This window comes from Coenobita brevimanus, chromosome 102 (genome assembly GCF_032717465.1).
Source record: "Coenobita brevimanus isolate Jiangsu-jjx chromosome 102, ASM3271746v2, whole genome shotgun sequence".
Classification (NCBI taxonomy): Eukaryota; Metazoa; Arthropoda; class Malacostraca; order Decapoda; family Coenobitidae; genus Coenobita; species Coenobita brevimanus.
In genome coordinates, this window is record NC_137055.1 from 3219925 (window position 1) to 3243496 (window position 23572).

Here is a 23572-nt window from a genome sequence, read left to right on the forward strand (position 1 = left end):
CACCGAGATGAACTCGTGACATCCACAAGCATCGTTCCACCTGGTTGCCCCCTCATGTCTGTAGTCATTAGCAAGACAGTGGCCGTCACCAGGTCAGGGAGAGTGTCTGCTGAAAAGACGCTCTGTGAGGATGAAGGCTTTCCTGCTGTTCCTGCAAACTGTTTGGATCTGTATTTAGACGCAGTGAAGGGTAAGTGATTTCTGTCTAAAGATCGTATGTGTTATGGGTAAAGAATATCTTATAATAAGGATGAACAATAGCTTTAATGTTAATAGTTAAGTAAAAGATAATGGTATCGTACGAGACTGACAAGTACAGAAAGACAGACAGGTAACCAGATAGAGAAAAATGTAGTGGCAGAGGTAGAATGTGTTTGGAAGGGTGACAGAAGTAGAGTAGTCCTTGGATAGGTGGCAGAGATAAAATGGAGTGTTTGGAAAGGTGGCAGAGGAGGAGTGGAACTTTTAGAAAGGTGGCAGATGTATAAGAGAACGTATGGGAAGACTGAGCAGTGGAATGTAAAGCATGAAAAGTTGACAAAGGGACAAAGAATGATGTGGGTTACTTAATATGATCCAAATTAAGTTCTGCTGTCAAAAATTTATACAAATCAATTAGTGCATGCTTGGCATTTGTAATAAATAATTAATACATAACTGAAACAGTATGGAGGAATGGACCAGGTATTATTAGACATTATATTCGCAAATTAATGCAAAATTTAATCATAATCACAGTGTACTAACTGACATCCTTCCGCTCGTAGGAAATATTTGAAGAGTAATTTCTTCAAAATGGTGAGGTAAACTGTTAGCTTATTCTCGCAACTACAATGCCCATTTTACTCTAACCTGGCCTAAAATTGCCATCCCTTCATCTTGAATGTTTAGGTGTAACCATAACTCAACACTAGAATATAATCTTGGTCACAAAGGAGTGCAGTGGGAAAGAAGTTGAGCCGTAATACTGTCTTTTTCTGCCGCTGAGCTAGGTTAAATTTGCTTCAAAAGGACGATAATCTGGGCCAAGCTAGGGTAAAAGCAGCATAGGCGATTTTATTCAGGTTTATAAAAATCTCATGTATTTCATGGTTACTTAATGTCTCACCTAACCCCTCCAATTCCAAAATCCAAATGTCAAGAATAAAATCGTCTTAAGATGGCAAAAATTGAATTAAAAAATACGAGACAAGACCCCAGTGGTTAGAGTGTCTCCTCATTCTGCTCCTCTTTCTCCTCCTGCTCCTGCTACTCCTCCTCCTCCTACTGTTCTTGCTTCTCCTTCTCCTCCTCTTCCTTCTCCTCCTTCTCCTCCTCCTCCTCATCATCATCATCATCATCATCATCATCATCATCATCATCATCATCATCATCCTTCTTCTTCTTCTTCTTCTGTCGAGGGAGCTACGGAATGAGAATAATCTCAAATCCAATATCTTCCACAGAAACTCCTGGTACATACTTTTTGGGCATGGAGTCTGACGGCAGCGACATCCACTTCGCTGATGGTAACACTGCCATACACGGGAGTAACTACCACCATCCAGGCAAAGGGATTCGTCTTAATGAGTGTACGTGTTTAATTTTGTATAGTACCCTATTTGAGGTTTTGCAGTTTCTCTCTCTCTCTCTCTCTCTCTCTCTCTCTCTCTCTCTCTCTCTCTCTCTCTCTCTCTCTCTCTCTCTCTCTCTCTCTCATACTGAACTGTATATCTTTCATTGCTCTATCGCTTCATTTCTAAACAAGCGAGTGATTTTTTATATGAAAAAGATCACGACAGCGTAACAAAAAAGGTAACTGCCGACATAAAACAAGAGTAAAAGCAGAACAGGGATAAAGTATGTACATACGTAATACGCAAAGCAAAATAAAAAGTCATCTAAACTTAAAATGCAGGAACGATGTTTGGGAGGCTCACAGATTAATGTATGTAAATTTTGAATCATCAGGGACACACTAATGCTCTGTATATCAATCTGTTGCCAGGCGCCTTTAATCCGTATGACAAATCACCTCCACGTCGCCCTGTGCTCTGCCATCCGGCTGCCATCCCTCCAACTCTTACCCCTTTCTCTCATTTCTATTCACTTCATCCCTACATCTTATGCTTGGTCCACGTCCACCTCACTCACATACACTCTTCTGGTCAGTCTCTCATTTTCCATCCTCTCCATATGGCCAAACTATCTATCTATCTATCAATAGCCCGACGCCCTAGTCCCGCAAAGGGTGGCCACAGACAAAACGTCTCCAAGTCGCTCTGTCACCCACCATTTGACTATCCCCCCAACTCACTCCCCCCTCCCTCATATGCCTCTCAACTCCATCCCTCCATCTCATCCTCGGTATTCTCCTCCCTCTCGCTTCCTCCACCTCACCTACATACACCCTCTTAGTCAGTCTTTCATTCTCCATTCTCTCCACATGTCCAAACCATCTCAGTGTATTTCTCCTAATCTTCTCAACCCCATCTACATCCACCCCACAGTGTTCTTTCACTTCATCATTCGTCAACCTGTCCCTCCATGTCACTCCACATGCTCCTCTCAAGTAACTCATTTCCACTGCTCTCACTCTTGACTTGTTCCCATCTAGCAGGGTCCATGCCATTCGTCGGGGTAGGGATCACAATACTATCATGTAGTGACTTCTTAACTTCCATACACACCTCCCTGTTTCTCATCACTGCTTTCAGTGTACCAACAACCTTCCTTCCCTGCTGTACCCTTTCACGCACTTCATCCCCCAAAGTTCCACTCTTACTCATCACACTACCCAAATACTTGAATGCACTCACATTCTCCATATCCTCACCATCCAACCTCACTGTGCATTCTGTGACTTCATTCCTCTCAAACACCATAACTTTACTCTTGTTTACATTAACTTTCAGATTCCTCTTCCTACACACTGTTCCAAATTCATTCACCAAACCTTGCAACTCCCATTCATCTTCACTCAACAATACTGTATCATCAACAAACAGCAACACCGGAATCTTCCACATCTCACCCTCATTCATTAGAGCCACCCCTACATCAACTGCCCTACCCTTTACAACCCCATCCATGTATATATTAAACAGCCATGGAGACATCACACAACCCTGTTTCAGTCCCACACTGAGATCAAAGAACTCACTTAGCTCACCATCCACTCGCACCGTAGCCCTAGCTCCTTCGTACATACTCTTCACAGCATTCAACAATTTCCCTTCCACTCCATATATTCTTAATACCTTCCACATACCTTGCCTATCTATTCTGTCATAAGCTTTCTCCAAGTACATGAAGGCAGCATGCATTTTCTTTCCTTTCTCTAGATACTGCTTCACTAAACATCTTAGAACAAATATCTGATCTACACACCTTATTCCGTTCCTAAATCCCCCTTGTTCTTCTCCAACTAGCTCCTCAGTTATATGCCTAACCCTATCAATGAGTATTCTACCATATATTTTTCCAGTCACACTAAGAAGGCAAATATTCCTATCGTTATCACATACTTCTCTCTCCCCTTTTCCTTTGTATAAAGGAACAATTATACCTGATTTCAAGTCCTCCGGAACCTTCCCTCTTCCCATGCCAACCTACATAACTTCCATATCTACTCCACTACAATCTCACCCCCATACCTCAGCATTTCACCACACACTCCATCAATTCTTGGGCCCTTTCCCATCTTGATCTTCTTCATTGCTTCCACTACTTCCGCCCTACTGATCTCCTCCCTTCTCTCATCTCTTCTTCTCTCAGCCATTCCCCAACCACTTATACTCGCACTGCTCTCACTCTCCACATTCAACAAATCCTCAAAGTGCTCCTTCCATCTCCTCAATTTCTCTCTCTTCTTCACCAACAATCTATTATTCCTATCTTTCACCCCCCTACTATTTCCCCTTTCACACTGCCTTACTGTCTTTACCTCTTTCCAAAACAATTTCTTACTCTCCCTCTATTTCACACTCAGATTCCTCCCAAAGTGTTCATCCACTTTCTTCTTACTCTCCTTCACCAGTCTCTTCACTTCCCTTCTCCTGCTCACATACACCTCTCTTTTCTCTCTCTCATCTTCTCCCCTACCTCTACTCGTTAGCCATTCACTATATGCCTTCTTCTTTAGTTCCACAGCTCGTTTCACCTCATCATTCCAACATGCTGTCCCTTGCACACCCTTGCATCTCCTCCTCACTCCACAAACCGCCTCACACGCTGCGCCTATCTCTTCCTTGAAAATCTTGCATACGTCTTCCACCCCTTCCATATGCTCTAACTCATACTTTCCCAATCTTTCTTCCACTATGCTCTTATACTCTGCCATTTCCTCACAGTGTTGCAGCTTCTCCACTCTTCTCACAGGAGCTGGTTCCTCCTGTCTTCTCCTTCATCTCTTCAACCATTTTCTTTGCAGCTCTACCTTGGCCATCACTAAGTGATGGTCCGAGATTCGATTCCCTCACCCTCTCCACACTCTTGCATCCAACACTTGTCTTCTCATTTGCTCAGTTATTTTTCTTAATCCACATCAGCACCACAACCCTCCTTTACTTCCTCTTTTGTGTGCCTACCAGTCCATTTTGTTTGTTCTTTTTTTTTCACATAATCTGTTTTCATTTAACTAGAACTGATGTTTTTATCTGTCACTCATGAGGTAAAGAATCTGTTTCCATGGCAACCGGAACATGACAAAGAAGTGGCGCAAAGGCATTACAGATAATTATGGAGTTACATGGACAAACCGACATATCCAGGGATTTCCGTTCGCCAGTGATACGAACATTTTTCAACACATTCCCTGTCCCAGGAAGGAGGGCGGGCAAGCTGCAGGAAAAGAGCACCTTCAACCTGTGTTCAAGTCCCGAGGAGCTTAGGGCAACAACAACAACATCACCAACAACACCAACAGCAATAACAACAACATCTTGCTTTACTCTCTTCCTCAGAACCCCGGTCACTGCTTTTGGAAGGGTATCACTGTTAGCAACATCGTTAAAGGATCCTGCGACCTACCTCTTCTTCTGCCAGACAAACCAGTGACCTGCATAGGTAACCTGCCGTAAGATCTCACATTGACCTCCCGGGCACTGAAGAAATAGCTGTGGGGAATGATGGTCGGGTAATATTAAGCAGAAGCCTGGAATGGATATCAACCATTTTAGCGTGGCTTATATACTCGTACAACGTCCCATTTCCACTGCGTCAGGCGATTTTTTTTTGTGTTGCGAGGACGGCTCAGTCAGTGTTATCAGTATCTACCCTGGAGTAATTATTTCCTACTCCATATCCCACAACCAAGCCCTCACCAGCCGATTGAGCCGTCCCCACAGCACATATGGTATTGCCACATGAGTTTCTAGAGGAGCGCTATTTATGATCTAGCTTGTATTTATATAACACCATTTGGAAACACTTTTCTCCTATAACACTTACGTGGTAAGTAATTAAATGAGATGATATTTTTGTACACACTGGGAAGATGTAATTATTCCTACGATAAAGAGAAAAATTTACCCGTTCAACGTAGTGGCGTAGCTTTCCCTTTGATCTTGCTGTTGTCAGAGGAGTTTACTCTAGATGAGACGTCTTGTGGTGAAGGGATTAAATATGCAAGCTTCTTTAAACTCTTTTGCTAAGGTTAACCAAGGATGATATCTTCCTTTTTTGAGAACAACAGATCAAAGGACAAGCTCAGTGGTAAGGTCATCATAAACACTTTTGACATGATTTGGACCCAACGTTGTGGATGAGTTGAAGGTCAGATCAGGGGCACAAGGCAGAGTTAAAGATTTTGTCTTAAATCGATTGTAAGGAGTATGTGTGATACTCGGTGAGTGCTTCTTGTTACACCATAAATTACTGGTGCAAAGTGAGGAGTCTTCACGTCATGCTTAATATCACTTACCGTACGTACCAGGAGTAGAATTACCCTGGGACCTGCGGCGAGATTTTGTTTCAAACAAATTGCTGTAAAAGGTAACTAGCATTAACAGAGACCACTTTTATGTCTCAGTGGGCGTATATAAAGAACTTTTACTAAGGTTGTTGCTAGATGGCATCACCACATGTGTCAGGTGACAGCAAATTTTGATTCTCCATGTCAAATAATCTTATTTAGGAACTCTTTTATACCTCAATAGGCTTAAATTAAGCACTTTTACAAACGTTGTCGCTAGACAGCGCCACCTCAGGGGTCAGCTGACGGCAAATTTGGATTCTCCATGTCAAATTACCGTATATGGTACCACTTTTATGTCTCCAAAGGCCTCCTTTTAACGAGTCCACCTGAAGAAGAAGTTGAAGAAGAAGAAAGGAAAAGGAAGAGAAGAAAAAGAAAAAGAAGAAGAAAAGAAGAACAAGAAGAAATGAAGAAGAAGAAGAAAGTTGGCCACTCATTGACCTGCTGGCTATCGCCGCAGGTAATAAGACTTAGCGTGTGAGAGGAACATCTATCATTTCAGAAGATAATCGGATATTGGTGTTGCTCCTCAGCATCTGCTGACCCTGGTATCAGGTCTGGAGCTACAAAGACAATATCCTCTTCTGTCTGACCAGCCACTTCCTGGTTTTCGAGTGATTCCACGATATCCCATCCGTGATATCCTAAGGCTAGCCACTCCAATTTGTTTCTTGAAACAGACAACTTATTTTCACACACATGCACGAAAGCGAGTAGTTTTGCATTTAGATTGGTGTGTCTGTCTCTCCATCTGTCACGAAGACTGGAAAATTTAGTTGTTGGAATAACACCAGACTTGGCACAACGATCGAGGACCATCAGAGGAACAGACGAATAATTTTGGGGCGAAAAGGGTCATAGGGTAAGGGCAAGACAACTCAGATAGTTTTGATCACAGGGCAAGGTCAAAGGTTCCGCTCTGAAACTGAAAAATTTTTGTTCTATTTGAACCATACTTGTTGGAAGTCTGTAAGGTTAGTCGAGGGTGAAACTATTTAATTTTCAGAACAATGGATCAAAGGTTGAGGTCAAAGGATAAGGTCAACTTTAGCAATTGTGGTCCAATTTGAGCAAAACTTGGCGGATGGGTTAAGGGTCAGGAAAGAATGAAGTAATTTGATTTGGGGAACGACCACTCAAAGGCCAAGGGCACGGGGCAGAGTCAAAAGTGTGGCTTTCATGTCTTTCCATACAGTCACTCGGCACCAGCTGTGTCCGAGCATACTGCATATCACTTTCGACACATCACGACGAATCACGCCACAAAAGGTAAATTAGAAGCAGAGTGGATGTCTTGACATGAGTATTTTCAAACTTTTTTTTTGTTTTCATTATCATACTCCAAAACCACATGTCCCCAGTGATAGTGTGGCCAGGCCTCTAAACCGATTATACAGCCTGGGTACTACAGTCTCTGAATGTTTTTTGTTAGCAAATGTATTTAAATATGTTTGAAAATATGTATTTATAAACACAAAATAATTAAGCAATATTGCATTAAATGCCAAATTTCTCTATCTATTGCCAGACGCCTCAATCCCGTTCGGGGTGGCTACAAACAAATCGCCTCCACGTCGCCCTGTCCCCCGCCATTTCACTGCCCTGCTCCCAACTCACTCACCCCTCTCTCATATACAGTACGTCTCCACCCTATCCCTTCATCTCATCCTCGGCCTCCCCCTCCCTCTTCCCCCCTCCACCTCACTCACATACACTCTCTTCGTCAGTATTTCACCCTCCATCCTCTCCAGATGGCCAAACCAAATTTAAAACCATGAAAAATGTATTTATGCACAGCATTCAGCTACAATTTATATTTAAATGTGTATTAAAGAAGTTTATCAAATACATTAGTGCCCATCTGGTCTGTGGCTAAGTGCCCTAGTCTGTCTGTGGCACTGAACTGGTATCCCACATTGTACCATTACCCCCTGGGCATTATCACGTTGCGAGCCTGAAGCAAATACCTATTCAGACATCAAACGACTGAGCATTCTCATTTTGTAAACATGCTATTAACAGCATTTCATCAGATCGAAAATTCTAGTTAATTGCGTTTTGTCACACTGAAGGGCATTTTTCCATACAGGACAATGTATGGCAACCCTGTACGTTTAATCTAGTAGGTCATGTATTAGCTCCTCTCATCAAGAATACACCAAGGGGGTCGTAACTGTAACTTGTTTCTACTTGAAGAACTGGAGGCACAGGAAGTTTATACTCTTTTCTTTCCTTGTTGAGCTATGGCGGTTTTCCTCTCGTAACCAGGAACTGTTCTTGACAAAAGATCGCAAGACAGGGAAAGATTCTCATGCCGTTGACCATCCTGCAAAATGTATAATCTTCCCCTGGGATTAAGATACGAATAAATGTGTGTGTGTGTGGATGAGTAAATTGGGAGTGTGTCGTCCTGTCTTGGCTACCTCCCTTTCTTTGCAGCAAGCAGCCTAGGTATATACTGTAGATAGACAGGCAGATACGACAGGGAACGCATCGCAAATACCTTTGAAAATCCCACCCAAGCTTATGTACAATGAACCCTATAGAGTAATTTCTACGGATGGGAATAGAAACTTCAACACCATATAATCCTATTAATTTATACTTTATAGCTTTAATGACCAATGAAGAAAACACCTTTGAGAGATTCTTGGGCCTGTATTTTCGTTGGTTAAAGAAGCTCTCTGACACCTCTTTCAACTCGATTTATTTTGCTTAATACATCTTACTGTATTATTCTGTGTTACATAAATCCATCCATTATCGCCATGGGCTGCATAAATAACATACAAAAAATATTAACATCCCATATCTAAAAATAATTCGCGAGGGAAGAGGTGTCAGGGAGCCTTTTTACCAGACGGGGATACGAGTCTAGATGATCAGCCTCCAACCACCATAATAAAGGTCGCAGAAATGTAGCAAGATGTAACACTAATAAGTTCGCGGTCTGTGCTTTTATCCAATATAATTTAAAGCGTGAATGGATAAGTATTCTTTAAATTCATAAGGTCACTCTAGGAAACAGTGACAGTGAAAGATAAGATGGTAAAGGATCGAGTCTGCGTGCCAGAGTCTTTACCAGCAACGACCCGCCGTCCAGGGAGGGTGGAAAGATGCATGCACCCTCCATTTTGACTATAAAAGATTCTACAGTCAAGGATGCAAATATCCGTTAAGCATATAATTTTTGCACTACGAGCTAAGTTTGATTTTCCTAGGGCGATCATTCATTTATTTATTTTTTGTTTTTTACACTAACCCAAGGGTTCTCAACCATTTTCCCACCAAGTATGCCGAGTTATCTGACCATCGACCCGTATCCCCATTAACCTAACAATGAATATAGAATGGTAATATGTTAAGACTGATTCAGTATACAATGGACCTACAATGAATATTATCAAATAGCTGAAACTGCAATGAATTTATTAAACAGTTAAGCATCAACATCATAGTCAATGTACAACAATAATACACAGGAGTGAAACTGTTTAACTTTATGAAGAGAGACATTAGTCATTCAGTGTAAAATGGTATGATACGGGCAATTGTACGACTAACAAAAGTCAAATTACTGTGCTTCATTTGTCGAGTAACCATTAACACCATGTTTTAAATATGGCAGTAAGTATTAAACTTCAGTGTGAAGGCTGTGCCTGCTTTGTGCAAACAAGTTTTTCAATTCGAGGAGCAGTATCAGACAGACATACGAGTATTCGAAGGTCATGCTCCACATTAAGCTGTGCTCGGTGTTTAGTTTTGATGTTCAATAGCGTTGAAAATTCTTGTTCACACAGTTAAGTACTGGTGTATGAGCAACGATCTCACAGTAACATCAGCTACAGCAAGGTAAAGCTTACTTCTTTTAGACCAGAACTTGGCCAGGAGAGGTGTTTCAAATACATTCTCTGCAAGAGTCGTCCACCAAAATTAGGAATTCTTCTTGTAAGTTATCTGAGAGAAGGTGCGCCTTGGCAATGAATGGGTTTCAAATCAATTTTCATTCCAACTCGTTCATTTCAGAGAAATAAGACTGCAACTCAATCCGTAGAGAAGAAAGAAATGTTTGCACAAGGTACAGCAATTCTAGTTTTCCAGTGCCTTTGCCTTTATTAAGTGCCCCACTACGGTATTCCGACATGCTAAGATTTTCGTCTCTGACTTTCCCTTCCTACAGCTCCAGCTTCATGTTGAATGATATTAATTACCCGTGCCAGCCCCGGAGGAGTTCGGGGACGGGTGTTGTTTTCACTCGGTTTGTCTGTTAACAACTATACGCGAAAACTACTGGTGCGACTTTGCTTAAAATTACAAAGATAATGGGCTATGACCCTCTGATCACCTGATTAAATTTTGAGCCAAATTTGACCAAGGCCCAGGCTGTAGGCTCCAAAAATGTAAAAACAAAAATCGTTTTTTCGCCATAATTCCTTTCAAAATCGTCATATCGACGTGAAACCAAAACCTTCAGCTGCATCTTCAAATCTGCATTCTAGAACATGACTCATTACATCAGGGGGGTCACCCCTAGTTGGCGGTTGGGGGGTTGAGTCTAAAATTTCAAATGGGCGTAAATAGTCATTTTTCACCCAATTTACCCTAAACTTGATATGTGACCTCATTGACTAGATATTCTGTTGTGTTAATACGTCAGAACTAAAAAGACTGCCGGGGACGGGTTTGCTATGCACTGGCACCACTTCTTGTTTGTCCATGAAATAATCACAGTGGTTAAACGGCCTTGGAGGGATAAGTTTAAAAGATTTTGATGTAAGATTATGTCCTCCAAGTAGGCCAGCTTCTTGAGCCACTGGTTGCCTGACAATTTCTGAGTGAACTCAAATGACGTTGCCCTACTGTCACTTTTAAAGAATTCGGAAAGCTCCTCTTTCAGTGACTCTGCTCGTCAAATCACATTCCCCCCTGACAACCAGATAACCTCTGAGTGAAAGAGTAACACTTCATCTGCTCCATCTTTTGGCAGAGTAGGTGGTAAAGTCGTGTATTTAGGGCACTTGCTTGATAGTATTTACTATGTGCACATCAGCGTCAAGTACTAATCTTAACCCTCATGGGAGAGTTTTAGATGCCACAGCATATCTATGAAGCAGACAGTGCAGATGCTTTGTTTCAGGAATCACCTTATTCACTCTTCCTCAGAACCCTGGTCGAGATTATTCCAGCAAAGTCCTTCAGCCTCAAAAAAAAAATTGAGACTTCATAGAAATGTCTTCACCTCTAGTAGGTGACTTCAAAGCTTGACAGAACAAGAAATCCTCTTTGAAATCTCCACCAATGATGTATATTTATTGTAGAAACACCAGAAGTTGGACGCAAGGAGCCACGTCAGTCGACTCAAGCTGGATTGCAAATTTGCCTAAAGACGCCCCTTTTATTTCAGTAATCATTTGTTTCTTGTCTTTGTACATGTCTATTATTCGTCGATGAACAATATCATTTGAGAGGTGTACTGATGTGACCTGCTCAGCATCACATCCAATAACACAGCAAACTTTATCTTACAGCACGAGATGATTAACTTGTCTGCTGTGTTGTGATTTTTGTCCTTGTGCAATTTTCACTGTTACAGTGTGCGATGCACATAACTGAGACTGTTGACTGAAGTGTCCCGATCAAAGCATGCCCGCTTCAGTCTCTCTTCCTTTTGCGAAGCCCTCTTTTTTTTTGTTTGAAGAAGGTGGCATACTCATTTTTCAGATTCGGATGCCAACTTTTCCGGTGCCATTTGAGAAAGATTGGTTTCGCGCATTCCAGTGATAAAACTTTGTGCCATATAACACTGGAAGTTCACAGCCGTTTTTGACCATAGTAGCTAACACATACTGAATGTAACTTTCATCATACTAATCTTTCTTTGCTGATGAGGTCAGAGTGGTATCTAGAACTGTAATAAAAATTAGTTTTATAACCAAAGTCATAAGTTTATTGACGTTGACTCAGTTATAATATCGCCACTGCCTTGAAATTACTAGCATTACATAAAAAAAAAAAAAAAACATCAGGTACTCGCATCATGACCACCATCGTCAGAGTAGGAACATCTTTAGGCAGTCATAAGGTCAAAGATTAGGCAGACAAAACATCATCACTTTCATTAGGAAGTCATATTATCAGCACCGTCGTAAGATTACACAGTACAAACAACTTGAGACATCACACAGTGCAGTAGATATAATTTCAGGCAGTCATAATAACAAAAGATCAAGCAATAAAAACACAATCGGGCAGTCATTATCACCAGCGTCGTAAGATCACACATTAGAAACAACTTAAGGCAGTCATATTACCACCAGTCAAAAGACCAAACGGTAACACTAAAGCTCTCAGAATGCATACCTTCGCCAACACCAATAAAACCCTAAGATCTGCTGCTGGATATCCACACATACGAGTTTTCAAAATGCTATAACATCACTAAATAATGATAAGCATTGCCACAAAGTAAATAAAAAATCACTGGCATACACATCGTAATGTTAAGAAGCATCCTGCTAGCTGGATGGTACTGGAAAATTCCAAATGGTTTGCGCCTTTTCAGTTGGTAGTGAGAGTTGCCAGGTAGTCTGCTGTTGTAAATGGAGGTATTTTGTAAAGTTATGCATAAATTTTTATTCGTTTTCTCTCTATAATGTTTATTTGAATGATGGTTAAATTATGTAATTTATTTTTAGTTTGTATGATTAAGCATTTAGAGTGATACGTAATGTAAGAAAGCTCCGGAATATTTTGGATGTCTCTAACATAGGAAACTGTTGTTGCTAAGAGTACGTCCTAGAACATTCGAGTAGCAAGGAAGGTTATAAAAGGATGGGTGGAAGAATAGAGGAGTTCTGTCAATTTACTTGTGGACTTGCAAACTTAGTGTATTGTAGTTCCGGTACTTGTGAAATCAGTGAAATCTAGTTGGCAAGCATACAGTGTAATTACATGGAAAATAAATACTATGAATGCGAGAAGCCTGTGCTATTAAGGCACCTTAGTTGGTCTTGTGTATTGTGCATTGAATGGACGACCCTATGAAGAACGAATCACTGGGCTACGTCCTTCTGTTACTGAACTACTACTGTTGGGGCCTGAGGCAGTGTGGGACGAGGACGTAATAGTATAAAAAAAAAAAAAAAAAAACACTATTAGAAATGTTATGAACATACCCCATTTAAGTAAACACAAATATATGGAGACATGGGTCAACAAGTACGTGCATCAGTTATGGCAAGCTAACTGTAATGAGCAGTGTTGCCACTCTAAATTTTCAGATAGTACCAAATCAAACCAGTGAAAAGTACCAAATGAGAAGGAAATGTACCAAATTGCATAAATAATACAATTCTTACCTAATTTAAGTGATTAAAACTGCAGATCTTCGTCTTCTCTTCCTTCGTCTGTAGGCCACTTCTTATCCATTGCTTTCTTTACTAATTCAGAAGGTTGCCAATTCTTGCAGTTTATATCCTGGAGCAATGCCTTGCTGTGAAGTAGACCATTTAATGTTTCTGTTTGTAGTCGTGATCGGTGCTTTGTCTTGATTTTGCTCACAATTGAAAATATTCTTTCTGCTGCAGCATAGGAATGAGGCAGAGACATCAAGTTTGTAATGAGCTTGGAAATTTTAGGAAACCTCAGATCATCACCACACTTTTCCTTTGAAGCAGCCCATACCCCACTGACCGGGCTAATGTATGGCCCGGCCTGCACTATATGTGCAGGAAATCTTCGAACGATCACTCTCTCTCTCTCTCTCTCTCTCTCTCTCTCAGATTTCCTGATACATTTTAGTCATCCATCTAAGTACCCCCTGGAAGCTCTCCTGCGAACCCCAGGTTGAGAACCCCTGTACTTCCTCCTCTTCTTCCGCAGCGTTGCCCATGTTTATATGGGGTCGCTGTTTCTAACTACTCGTCTCCATTCTCCTCTGTGTCCAAATATATCCCCTGCTATATTCTTGTCCCTCATATCTCGCTGTATACAGTCCATCCACCGTCTCCACGGCCTACCCCTTCTCCGTCTACCCTCCACTTCCATTGCCCATCATTCTTCTACCCACATAGTCCTCATTCCTTCACATCACATGTCCGTTCCATTGTAGTCGCCTCTCCCGCACTTTCTTTGAGATTTTCACAAGCATTCCCCTAATTCTCTCATTCTTGATCTTATCCATTCTCGTGACCCAGCTCATCCATCTTAGCATCCGTATCACTGCCACTTCCAGCTTTCCCTCCTGAGACATCTTTATGGTCCAAGTTTCTGAACCGTATATCATTGCAGGCTTTACCACCGTTTTATATACTTTTCCATTCACTCTTGCACTGATTTTTCTATCATATAACACTCCTGACATATCCCTCCAGTTTCTCCATCCTGCCTCTATCCTATGGTTAATTTCTGCTTCCTGTCCGCCGTCATCTGTTATAGTCGAACTCACTTACTTGAATGACCCAACTCTTTTCAACTCTTCTCCCAGCAAACTCACATCTCCCTGTTCTTCATCTCCATTAATGCATATTTATTCTGTCATTCTCCCACTGACTTTAAGTCCTCTATCCTCCATTTTCTTTCTCCACTCCTGCAACTTCCGTTCTACTCCCTCCCTGGTGGTATCTATCAGCACAATATCATCTGCAAACAACATAACCCATGGAGCCTCTTCAGTGATGCCTCTCACCAAAACATCCTTTAACAAATCGAAGATATAGGGACTTAACGAGGATCCCTGATGTAGCCCAACTTTTACTGGAAACTTCTCTGTCACATCAACACAACGTCTGACCTGAGTTCTCGCCCTGCCATATATATATCTTTAACCAGACACTGTTGGCATCCCTACGTGTCAAGTGGGGTTGGTGGAGGATTAGTGCCCCTCCCTGTAAAACAATTAACTCTAAGCCGTTGGCCACCCCGTTTGGGATACATGGCGTCTGGCAATGAATGAATGAATGAATGAACCAGACGCACATACGTATCTGAAACGCCCTTCTCCCTCATACACCTCCATACTTCCTGCCTTAGAAGAGTATCATACGTTTTTTCCAAGTCGACAAAGATCATATGCAGCTTTTTCTGTTGCTCTCCATATTTTTCCTGGATTTGACGCACTGCAAAGATTGTAACTGCTGTTCCTTTTCCTGGCATGAATTCGAACTGTTGTTCACCTATCTCTGTTTCTTCCCCTAACATTTTCCTCTATTATTCTCTCCCATATTTTCATTGAGTGTGACATCAGCTTTATACTCCAATAGTTTCCACAATCCTGAATGCCACCTTTTTCCTTATAGATCGGTACTATCATACTTTCTCGCCAGGACTCCGGTATTTTCTCCTGGTCATATATCTTCTGCATCAAATCTGCCAATACTTCTACTCCATCTTCTCCCAAGCTTTTCCATGCCTCTGATGGTATTTCATCCGGTCCCGCTACCTTCCCATTTTTCATCTTTTTCAGTGCTGCTTTGACTTCCTCCCTACTAATTTCAGGTGTTTCCCTCTCATTTGGCGTCCCATCTTCAAAACCCCTACTAATTTAACGTAACCTATCCTAACCTAACCGAACCTAACAGACTGACAGACTAACCTAAACTGATACTAAGAAAACAAAACTAACCTAACCTAGACTTTCCTTAATAAGAAAGTGCAATAATGGTACACAGAATGGATATCAGTGTCCGTGATTGTACATAACGATAAGGGATTTTTCATTTTTTATGCTAGGAAGAAGGAACCAAAGGCCAACGAGCCCGCAAAAACCGTTCCTTCCAAGAGAAAAACAAAATACTAGAGAGAGCCAAATTCAAGATCCGATCATTTCGAGATGCCTGGACACACCGTTTAAAGGGCTGGAGATCATAGCTAGCAGGAAATACAGACAGAGGGAGACAGTTCCAGAGTTGATCTGTTGCATAAATCAAGGACTGGGAGTAACGGTTACCTCTTGCATTAGAGAGCTGGACAGAAAAGGGATGAGAGTTTGCTGCTAGACGGGTGCTGCGCGCCCGGCGTAGAGGTGGAGGAATGCAAGCAGACAGTTCAGAGAAACAGTGACCATTGAAGTAGCGATAGAAAAGAGATAAAGAGGTAACAGTGCGGTGAAGAGACAGAGGCTGAAGGGAGCTAGTAAGAGTAGGAGAGGTAATGAGACGAAAAGCCTTTGACACCACCCTATTGAGAAGAGCTGTATGTGGGGAACCTACCCACACATGAGAATTATAATCTACACATTGGCGGATAAAACCCTTGCATAGAGTCAACAATTGTGCGGGGGTAAAGAGGGAACGGAGTCGGCTTAACACACCTAATCTCCTGGAAGCAGATTTTACAAGAGATGTAATATGATCTTTCCAAGATTAGTCCCGAGTGATAGAAGCCCCAGGCATGTTCAAGGATGATGCAGGATCAAGCTGAATATTATTAAACATTAGTGGATACTCCTGTCGGGTTGATAGGTGTAAGAACTGAGTCTTTGATCCATTAAAAACAACAAGATTATTTTTACACCAATCAGAGATACGAGCCAAGTCAGACATTAGGCATCCCATAGCCTCATCCCTTGTCTGAAGTAACTGCTGAGATGGACGTTGCGGGAACCGAATGGAAAGGTGAAGGGTGGTGTCATCAGCATATGAGTGGATAGGGTTAGATGTACAGCTTAGGTCATTGATGATTAAAAAGAATAGAGTTGGTGATAGGACAGAGCCCCGAGGATCTAGGAGAAGAATGATGGCCGTCTACAACAGCGGCTATTGAAAGACCAGAAAGGAAACTATGGATGAAGGCACAGATAAAAGGACAGAAACCGTAAGAGGGCAGTTTGAAAATTAAAGATTTATGTCAGACTCGATCGAAAGCCTCTGAGATGTCAAGTGCAATGGCAAAGCTTTCGCCAAAGTCCCGAAAGGAGGATGACCAGGAGTCTGAAAGGTAGGTGAGATGATCGCCAGTGGAGCGTCCCTGACGGAACCCATACTGATGATCAGAAAGAAGGTTGTGATAGGAAAGATGCTTTAACATTTTTCTATTAAAAATTGACTCGAAAACTTTTGAGATACAGGATGGTAAAGCAATTGGACGATAAATGGAGGGTTGGGAATGGTCACCCTTCTTTGGGACTGGCTATAGTTGATAGACAAAGGCGAAAGAGTTTGCCTAGGTGGGGTGTAAGCACAGAAGCTCAGTTCTTGAGGACAACAGGAGGGACTCCATCAGGCCCATACGCCTTGTTAGTATCGAGGCCTGTGATGGCACAAAATACATCAGCTGAAGAAGTCTTAATGTCAGCCATGAGGAAGGCAGAGGGGGGAAGTGATGGAGGAACAGCACCGGAATCATCTAAGGTGGAATTGGAGGAGAAAGTCTGAGCAAAGAGATCTGCTTTATCAGTAGAAGAAATAGCTACAGAACCATCAGTGTAGAAAAAAGGAGGGAAGGCTGATGATGGTAATGAGTCTTAAATCATACGTGTCCTGTCAAGTGAAGTCAAGAATTAACGAAATTAGGAAGGGGAAAAAATATCACCATACCCGTCAGAATGAATGATAAGTACTGAATCGAGTCAGTAAATATGAACCAACGGCCGTAAGTAAGGTTTGATAAAACAAATGAAAATGTAAGAGAATGCTTGAGACAGGGAGTGTATCAGATCATGATGATTTTTTTTTTCTGTATTTAACTTTCAGTACAAGTTTCAACAGTCTGAGAACAATGTTGCTTACGATACTAGCAGGAATGAATCGAATATTACACGCATATATAAGCTGCCTGTTGCAGTAGGGCATGATGAAAAGGTTGCATAACATAGGCGGGTTGATCTGGGAATACATAGGGAAGGAGGGAGGAGAAACAGAAACCAAAGATGAGTTTGGGTTACATGGAGTAGAGCAGTGGTTCTCAACTCGTTTCAGGCCACGGACCACCAGCCCAGTTAAAAGAAATATCGTGGACCATTTCATTTTTGAGTAATGATAAATAAAGCATAGACAACAAACATTTTGGTTTGAAAAATATTTCTTAAATAGGAATACAATAAAATGAATGGACAATTATTTGTTTTGACAAAATTTTTCGTACTGCATTTTCAATAAATTAAAAAATATATGCACCAATCTCCAGTTTAATACCAAATATAGTGAACGTTCTGTGGACCACCCAAAAAGTCACCATGGACCACCAGTGGCCCATGGACCACCAGTTGAGAAACACTGGAATAGAGGAAGCTTGTAAAGATGAGAATGTAACCCAGAATGTCAGGATGAACAATGAGGAAGTGCTCAAAAATAATAATAATAATAATAATAATAATAATGATAATAATGAACGATGGGATATAAAGAGGGCGACAACTGGACAAGCAACAATATGATGTGAGAGTTGGTGAGACGGTGGAGCATTACAGAGCTTGCAGTGAGTTGTGGTGACGGCTGCTCCTTTACAGACATCCTACAGAGACCGATATCCCAGGTCAGTGCAAGGGAATGTCATATCACAGCAATGGGTAACCGAGGGATTTCTGCCACATATATATCTTGCCCTGCATCATAATGGGCCGTATTCTGAGCGGCATAAGAGGCTTCGTAGTACCTATTCCTGAGTGATTTATTGGGCATTGTAATAACTTTCCCTCACACCCAGAGACACTACAAATTTTTAATAACTTTTTGTAAATTGATCCTACCTCATTTAACCACTCCCTATCCTATCAAGTTCACTCCTATTTATAGGCAATTGAAACAAAAATAACTCAGCTCTAGAACGGACTGGTGATTTGTGGAGTCGATATGTAGACGTGGATGGACGACCCGCAGGAGTGACTTGAGGGATCACGTGGGTGAAGCGTTACCCTGGATTGTGTTCCACTTCTTGCTCTCTCTCTTCGCACAGTCGATGCAGAGGAAATAACATTGGAGTTGCCACTTATTACTGTAATCATTAACCAGTTCAAAACTACAGTTTATCATTTCATGAAACTAACAATTTAATCATAAATTCATGAATTTACATTAGATTTATATTAAAACTACTGCCAATTTCGATATTAATGTTACTGGATATATTCCCGTTTTCTTACTAGAAAGTTCCCTGTCTTCGCATGCCAACTCGTGAATTTTAACACACGGATTTTCCTTCCACATTATTATTTCATCCCACTGTACACAAATTAAATAATTTTATTTACAATACAACTGTCTTTGTCATCAGCTGCAGTAGATTTTTTTTTATTATATGGAGAAGGAACAATCAAGCAGCAAACAACCATGGCTCTTGAGTTTTAAAACCTCTTAGAGCCATCATTTTGCAGTGAAATCCTCTGCTTCTAACTTATGACAATTACTGTATATCTCTCACACACAGGACCTCTTAATTGGAAAAAACCTTTCACAACTGTTTTTCACACTTACATTCTCATATATGCAGTTAATATCGTTTCAATGTCCACAGAGTTTACATTAACAACATACAAGGAGAAACTGAGGCGCAATTTGCAGAATAAATCGCTAAGAACTATGTTACGAAATCCTTAGTCACCTAAAATATGAGGAGACGCCAGCACACCGTTCGGCAGGGCAGGTCTAGGTCGTTCCTGGCCTCCTCACGAGGGACTTGCCGTACTGTCTCCCAGGACACAAGGATGGGTACAAGGTGAGTGTGGACTCTGGGAGGGCCACTGGTACAAAGGTGGAGGGGAAAATAGTGTTGAACAAATTCTGTGGAACCAGGTGGCCATGAATGCGCTATTTCCTGCCCAGGAGCGTATGATGAGGGACATCAGGCAACTGGGAGGAAAAGGACGGAACAGAAGACAGAAATGTGGTCAGGCAATGGGCGGCAAAATGACACTGAACTGAAATGCGATCAGCACGAGGTCGGAAGTGCGCCAGAATAATGTAGGAGATATGTCATTGGAGTGGAAGACTTAATCACCCTATAACTTTCTCAACGTTACTTGTTACAAACTGGTGACTATTAAATGGTTGTAATGTAAACAGATAAAAATAAAACAACTAAATATGTATGTAATATTTATGTAATTTTGTAAAAAATAAGATTATACAAAAACTAACATATATAGATCATTGCTCTTCACTCTGTTCAAAATTAAGTTCCCTTTCCTTAACCTCTTTTATACGACTAATTGTGTATCCTAATCATCATTTTTACAGGTGGATCTATTTAAGTTAGGAGACATTTTTCAAACTCAAGGGGTTCAACACAGTTTAATCAACCCCTTCACTACTACGGGGCTCTCTTGAACCCAACAAAATCGCTAAACGTCAGTAAAAATCTAAATAGAAATATGATATGGTTTTGAGGGGTTCATATCAGCTGTATTCTTTTCAGTATCATGATTTATTTTGCAGTTAGTTATCTTTTCTACCTACGGATGGTTATATGGAAAATGGGAAAGCCCCCCCCCCCCGTCTCTCTCTCTCTCTCTCTCTCTCTCTCTCTCTCTCCCCTTATCATACTGATGGTCTTATGAACGTGGATATAGGCTCTGGCATTTAAAGAGAACCACCTCATTTACAAATCGTATTACCATCTTATTCTTGCTCCTCCAGACTACTTTATTCAACTCTGGGACTCCTTTTGAACTGAAGGGATTAGACACAGACTTCACTAAACCGTACAAGAGATTTTACACGTTTTATGAATAATTCTCGAGGTAGATAGACTAAAACTTAAAGTATATCACCGTGCTGTAGGGGCTAACCGTAAATAAGTATACGAGTATGATTTAAGTTCTACTCCTGTTGATATGAGCCGTGTTACCAATCTCAAGCTTAGTAATGTAGGGCAATCAAAGCATTTTGGGAGAGGCAAATACAGTATATGCATCATAAATATAATGCTCTGATACCGAGAGATTAACAGTAGATATGTATAAATGTTATCTAAAGCTATACTCTTCTTGGTCGAAACCGTGTCGCCGGTATCGGTGACTGGTGTCGAAGTCGGTCGTAGTCTCGGACTCGGAGATACATCGCAGTTTTTTCTGGAACTTTGGAAAGGCTATATGTAACACTGAAAAAATGGTCTGGCACTATTACAGTTACCAGTATCTATGTACAGGATGTGACTTAATCTTCTTATTCTTGGCTGGAGCCGTGATGTCGACGGTCGGAGGTATATCATTTCATGGATTTAGGAATGGTCATAGGTAACGTATAACTGCTTGAACACTAAATAAGTTAATGTAGATATGTACAGGACGTGACGTAAGCTTTACTATTCTTGACTGGAGTCGTGTTGTCGATGTCTGTGTTGTGTAAAGGTCGGTCCTCTTACTGTTTTTTTTCTGGGACTGAGGTTATGTGGTATTGCGTGAAGTTGGGAATTGCTGTGGAATAATACGAATCAGTAGCAAATGTGTATAGTGCTTGATCTAAGCTTCACTGTTGTTGGATGAAGCCGTGTTGCCTTTGTCAGGGTAGGTGCTAGGCATGTCAGGGTAATTTGGGGCATCCAGGTCTTCTAATTGGTAGCTCTCATCTCCTGCCTGCGTCTCTCTCTTTTCCCCCACAAACGTCAGGTCCTGGTCCTCCGTGTGGTACAGCCCAGTCGACTGGTTACGAGGCCGCCTGAGGTACCTGGCGTTGAAAATGGGGAAAAATAGATTATTATGCTTTTGCAAGAGCTGTAATGAAGAAAAATATAATATAGCTTAAGTTGTTATACGCATTCTGCAGTACGTAACAAAAATTTAGTCATTGTCAGACATAATTTAACTTTTTAAAACAGCAATTTTCACCCGAGTGCGTCATTTAAAATATATACCAGAAACTGCCAGACAATCGTATTGATTTAGGAAAGATTTCTCGTGCTGAAGGCTGTAAGCAAATCCAAAAGTCTGCAAAGTCTCTCCAAAGCTGAATAAAATCAACTGTTAATGGCAATAATCCACTTCATGGCACATCAGGGGGAAGATATGGTTGAAGTCTCCACAGCATTTGTCAGAAATAATTTTGCTGTATTTCATTAAGTTTTATTACTGATGCCTGCTTGGTTGTGAAATACTTGTAAGAATAATGATAATAAAAACAAGCAACATAGTAGGCTACATGACGAGTAATGCAGGTTGTAGAATATTATGGTTTTGCAACAGTAGTACCGAAGGACTATATCAGTTTATCTACCTATATGTCTATATCTTGCTATATAGACAGACTGAGTGGACAGACTGACTGGCAGATAGATATAACGGCGTAAATACATAGACAGACAGATAGGTAGATAGATCTAGATGGATAGATACAGATAGAGTGAGGGCTAGAAAGATCAGCATGTAGAACACAGGGGTAAGTCAGGCACAGATTAGATAACTTTAGATAACACATATGTGACAGATACAAATAGTGAAGTTTACAAAGGATCTCACCAGAAAAGAGATGCACAAATAATTCCACTAAACACTTACAAATCTTTCTTGTAAATATAGAAGAGTACCACGCCAGCCAGCGCCACAAAGGCCACACAACCAATGACGATGCCGGCAATTTGTCCGCCATTTAGTCCCTGGTTGTTGTTGTACACCTGGCAGCGGTCACCATCATAGTGAGTCTGGCACCTGAAATGTACATATATAAACGTAAGAAAAGAGCGCAATAATTAGCCTATATTCTATTGCTCCTGAAAGTGTTTGAACGACGAGGATAAGAAAAAGGATAGCCAAGAAGGCCTCCTCTCCTCCGCAAAACTCACTAGCCAAAGTTTGTAGGGGGAAAAATGATAATAAGCATCATACAACAGAGGAAAAACTAATAGGGAAAATTCTTAAGAAGGAATGAAAGGAAAACATACAGCTTCAAAATGAAAAGCAAGTAATGACATCAAGAACACTAGAATAGTAATTAGCACAGATTCCTATGGCTCACTCTCAGCTGAACAAAATAGTCAAGAGTTAGCTTGAATTGTGTACTACTGTGAAGTGATCCACCCTACTAGAGGGGTAAAGCAGTACTGTTACACAAATAACGGTAAAGAAAAGTTTATTTACAAACAGTATGCAAACAGTAAGAATACACTTAGTATATAGAAAGATGATTAATATTTGATTTGATGTCTTTTTAGGTATTAAAAAGTATGTCCACACTTTTCTTTGTGTATAGTGCTAGATTTATAAATAGTTCGACTGTTCATTTAAGCACCCCAACTGAACTGCACCCCTTCATTATCATGATGCCTTATATTTTTGCCCTTTCCTCATGTTTTTACTTAGTATGGAAAAAGACCCGCCATGCTGAAGGAATTATTAATGGCTACATATACCTTAACCATTTTGAAATCTCTCTCGGAATCTTCACAAAGTTGGCCAGAGACAGGAGAAAAATGTAAAGAATTCTCACTGAAAAGGCATATACTAAGCTACTAGGTATGTCTCACAGATGTTTTGATGTATTTCTAGCTTTCAGATCTGATAATGCCTAAACACTTCAATCCGTTCAGCTCAGAGAAGTAATATATATCTTATTCTTATTTTCTCCAGACAACTATATTCAGTTTTGGGAAAGCTCAATGAACTGGAAGGGTTAGATATCACGTTCACAACCCCCATTAGTAAATATCTATAAAACACTTCACCACACTGAAAGGAATAAATTAGATATC

At 40.9% G+C, this 23572-nt stretch overlaps 1 protein-coding gene across 1 annotated transcript in view; it reads right to left on the bottom strand.

Annotated features, from left to right (window-relative positions):
• Positions 1-21350: 21350 nt before the first annotated feature.
• The window catches only part of LOC145415344 (MAM and LDL-receptor class A domain-containing protein 2-like), a 153255-nt gene continuing 151033 nt past the window's right edge, over positions 21351-23572 (bottom strand). Inside the window, exons 53-54 of the mRNA XM_080284620.1 lie at positions 22383-22532; positions 21351-21555 (exon numbers count right to left, since the gene is read on the bottom strand). Of these exons, the coding sequence (XP_080140746.1) occupies positions 21351-21555; positions 22383-22532 (355 nt within the window). The remainder of the gene's footprint in view (positions 21556-22382; positions 22533-23572) is intronic.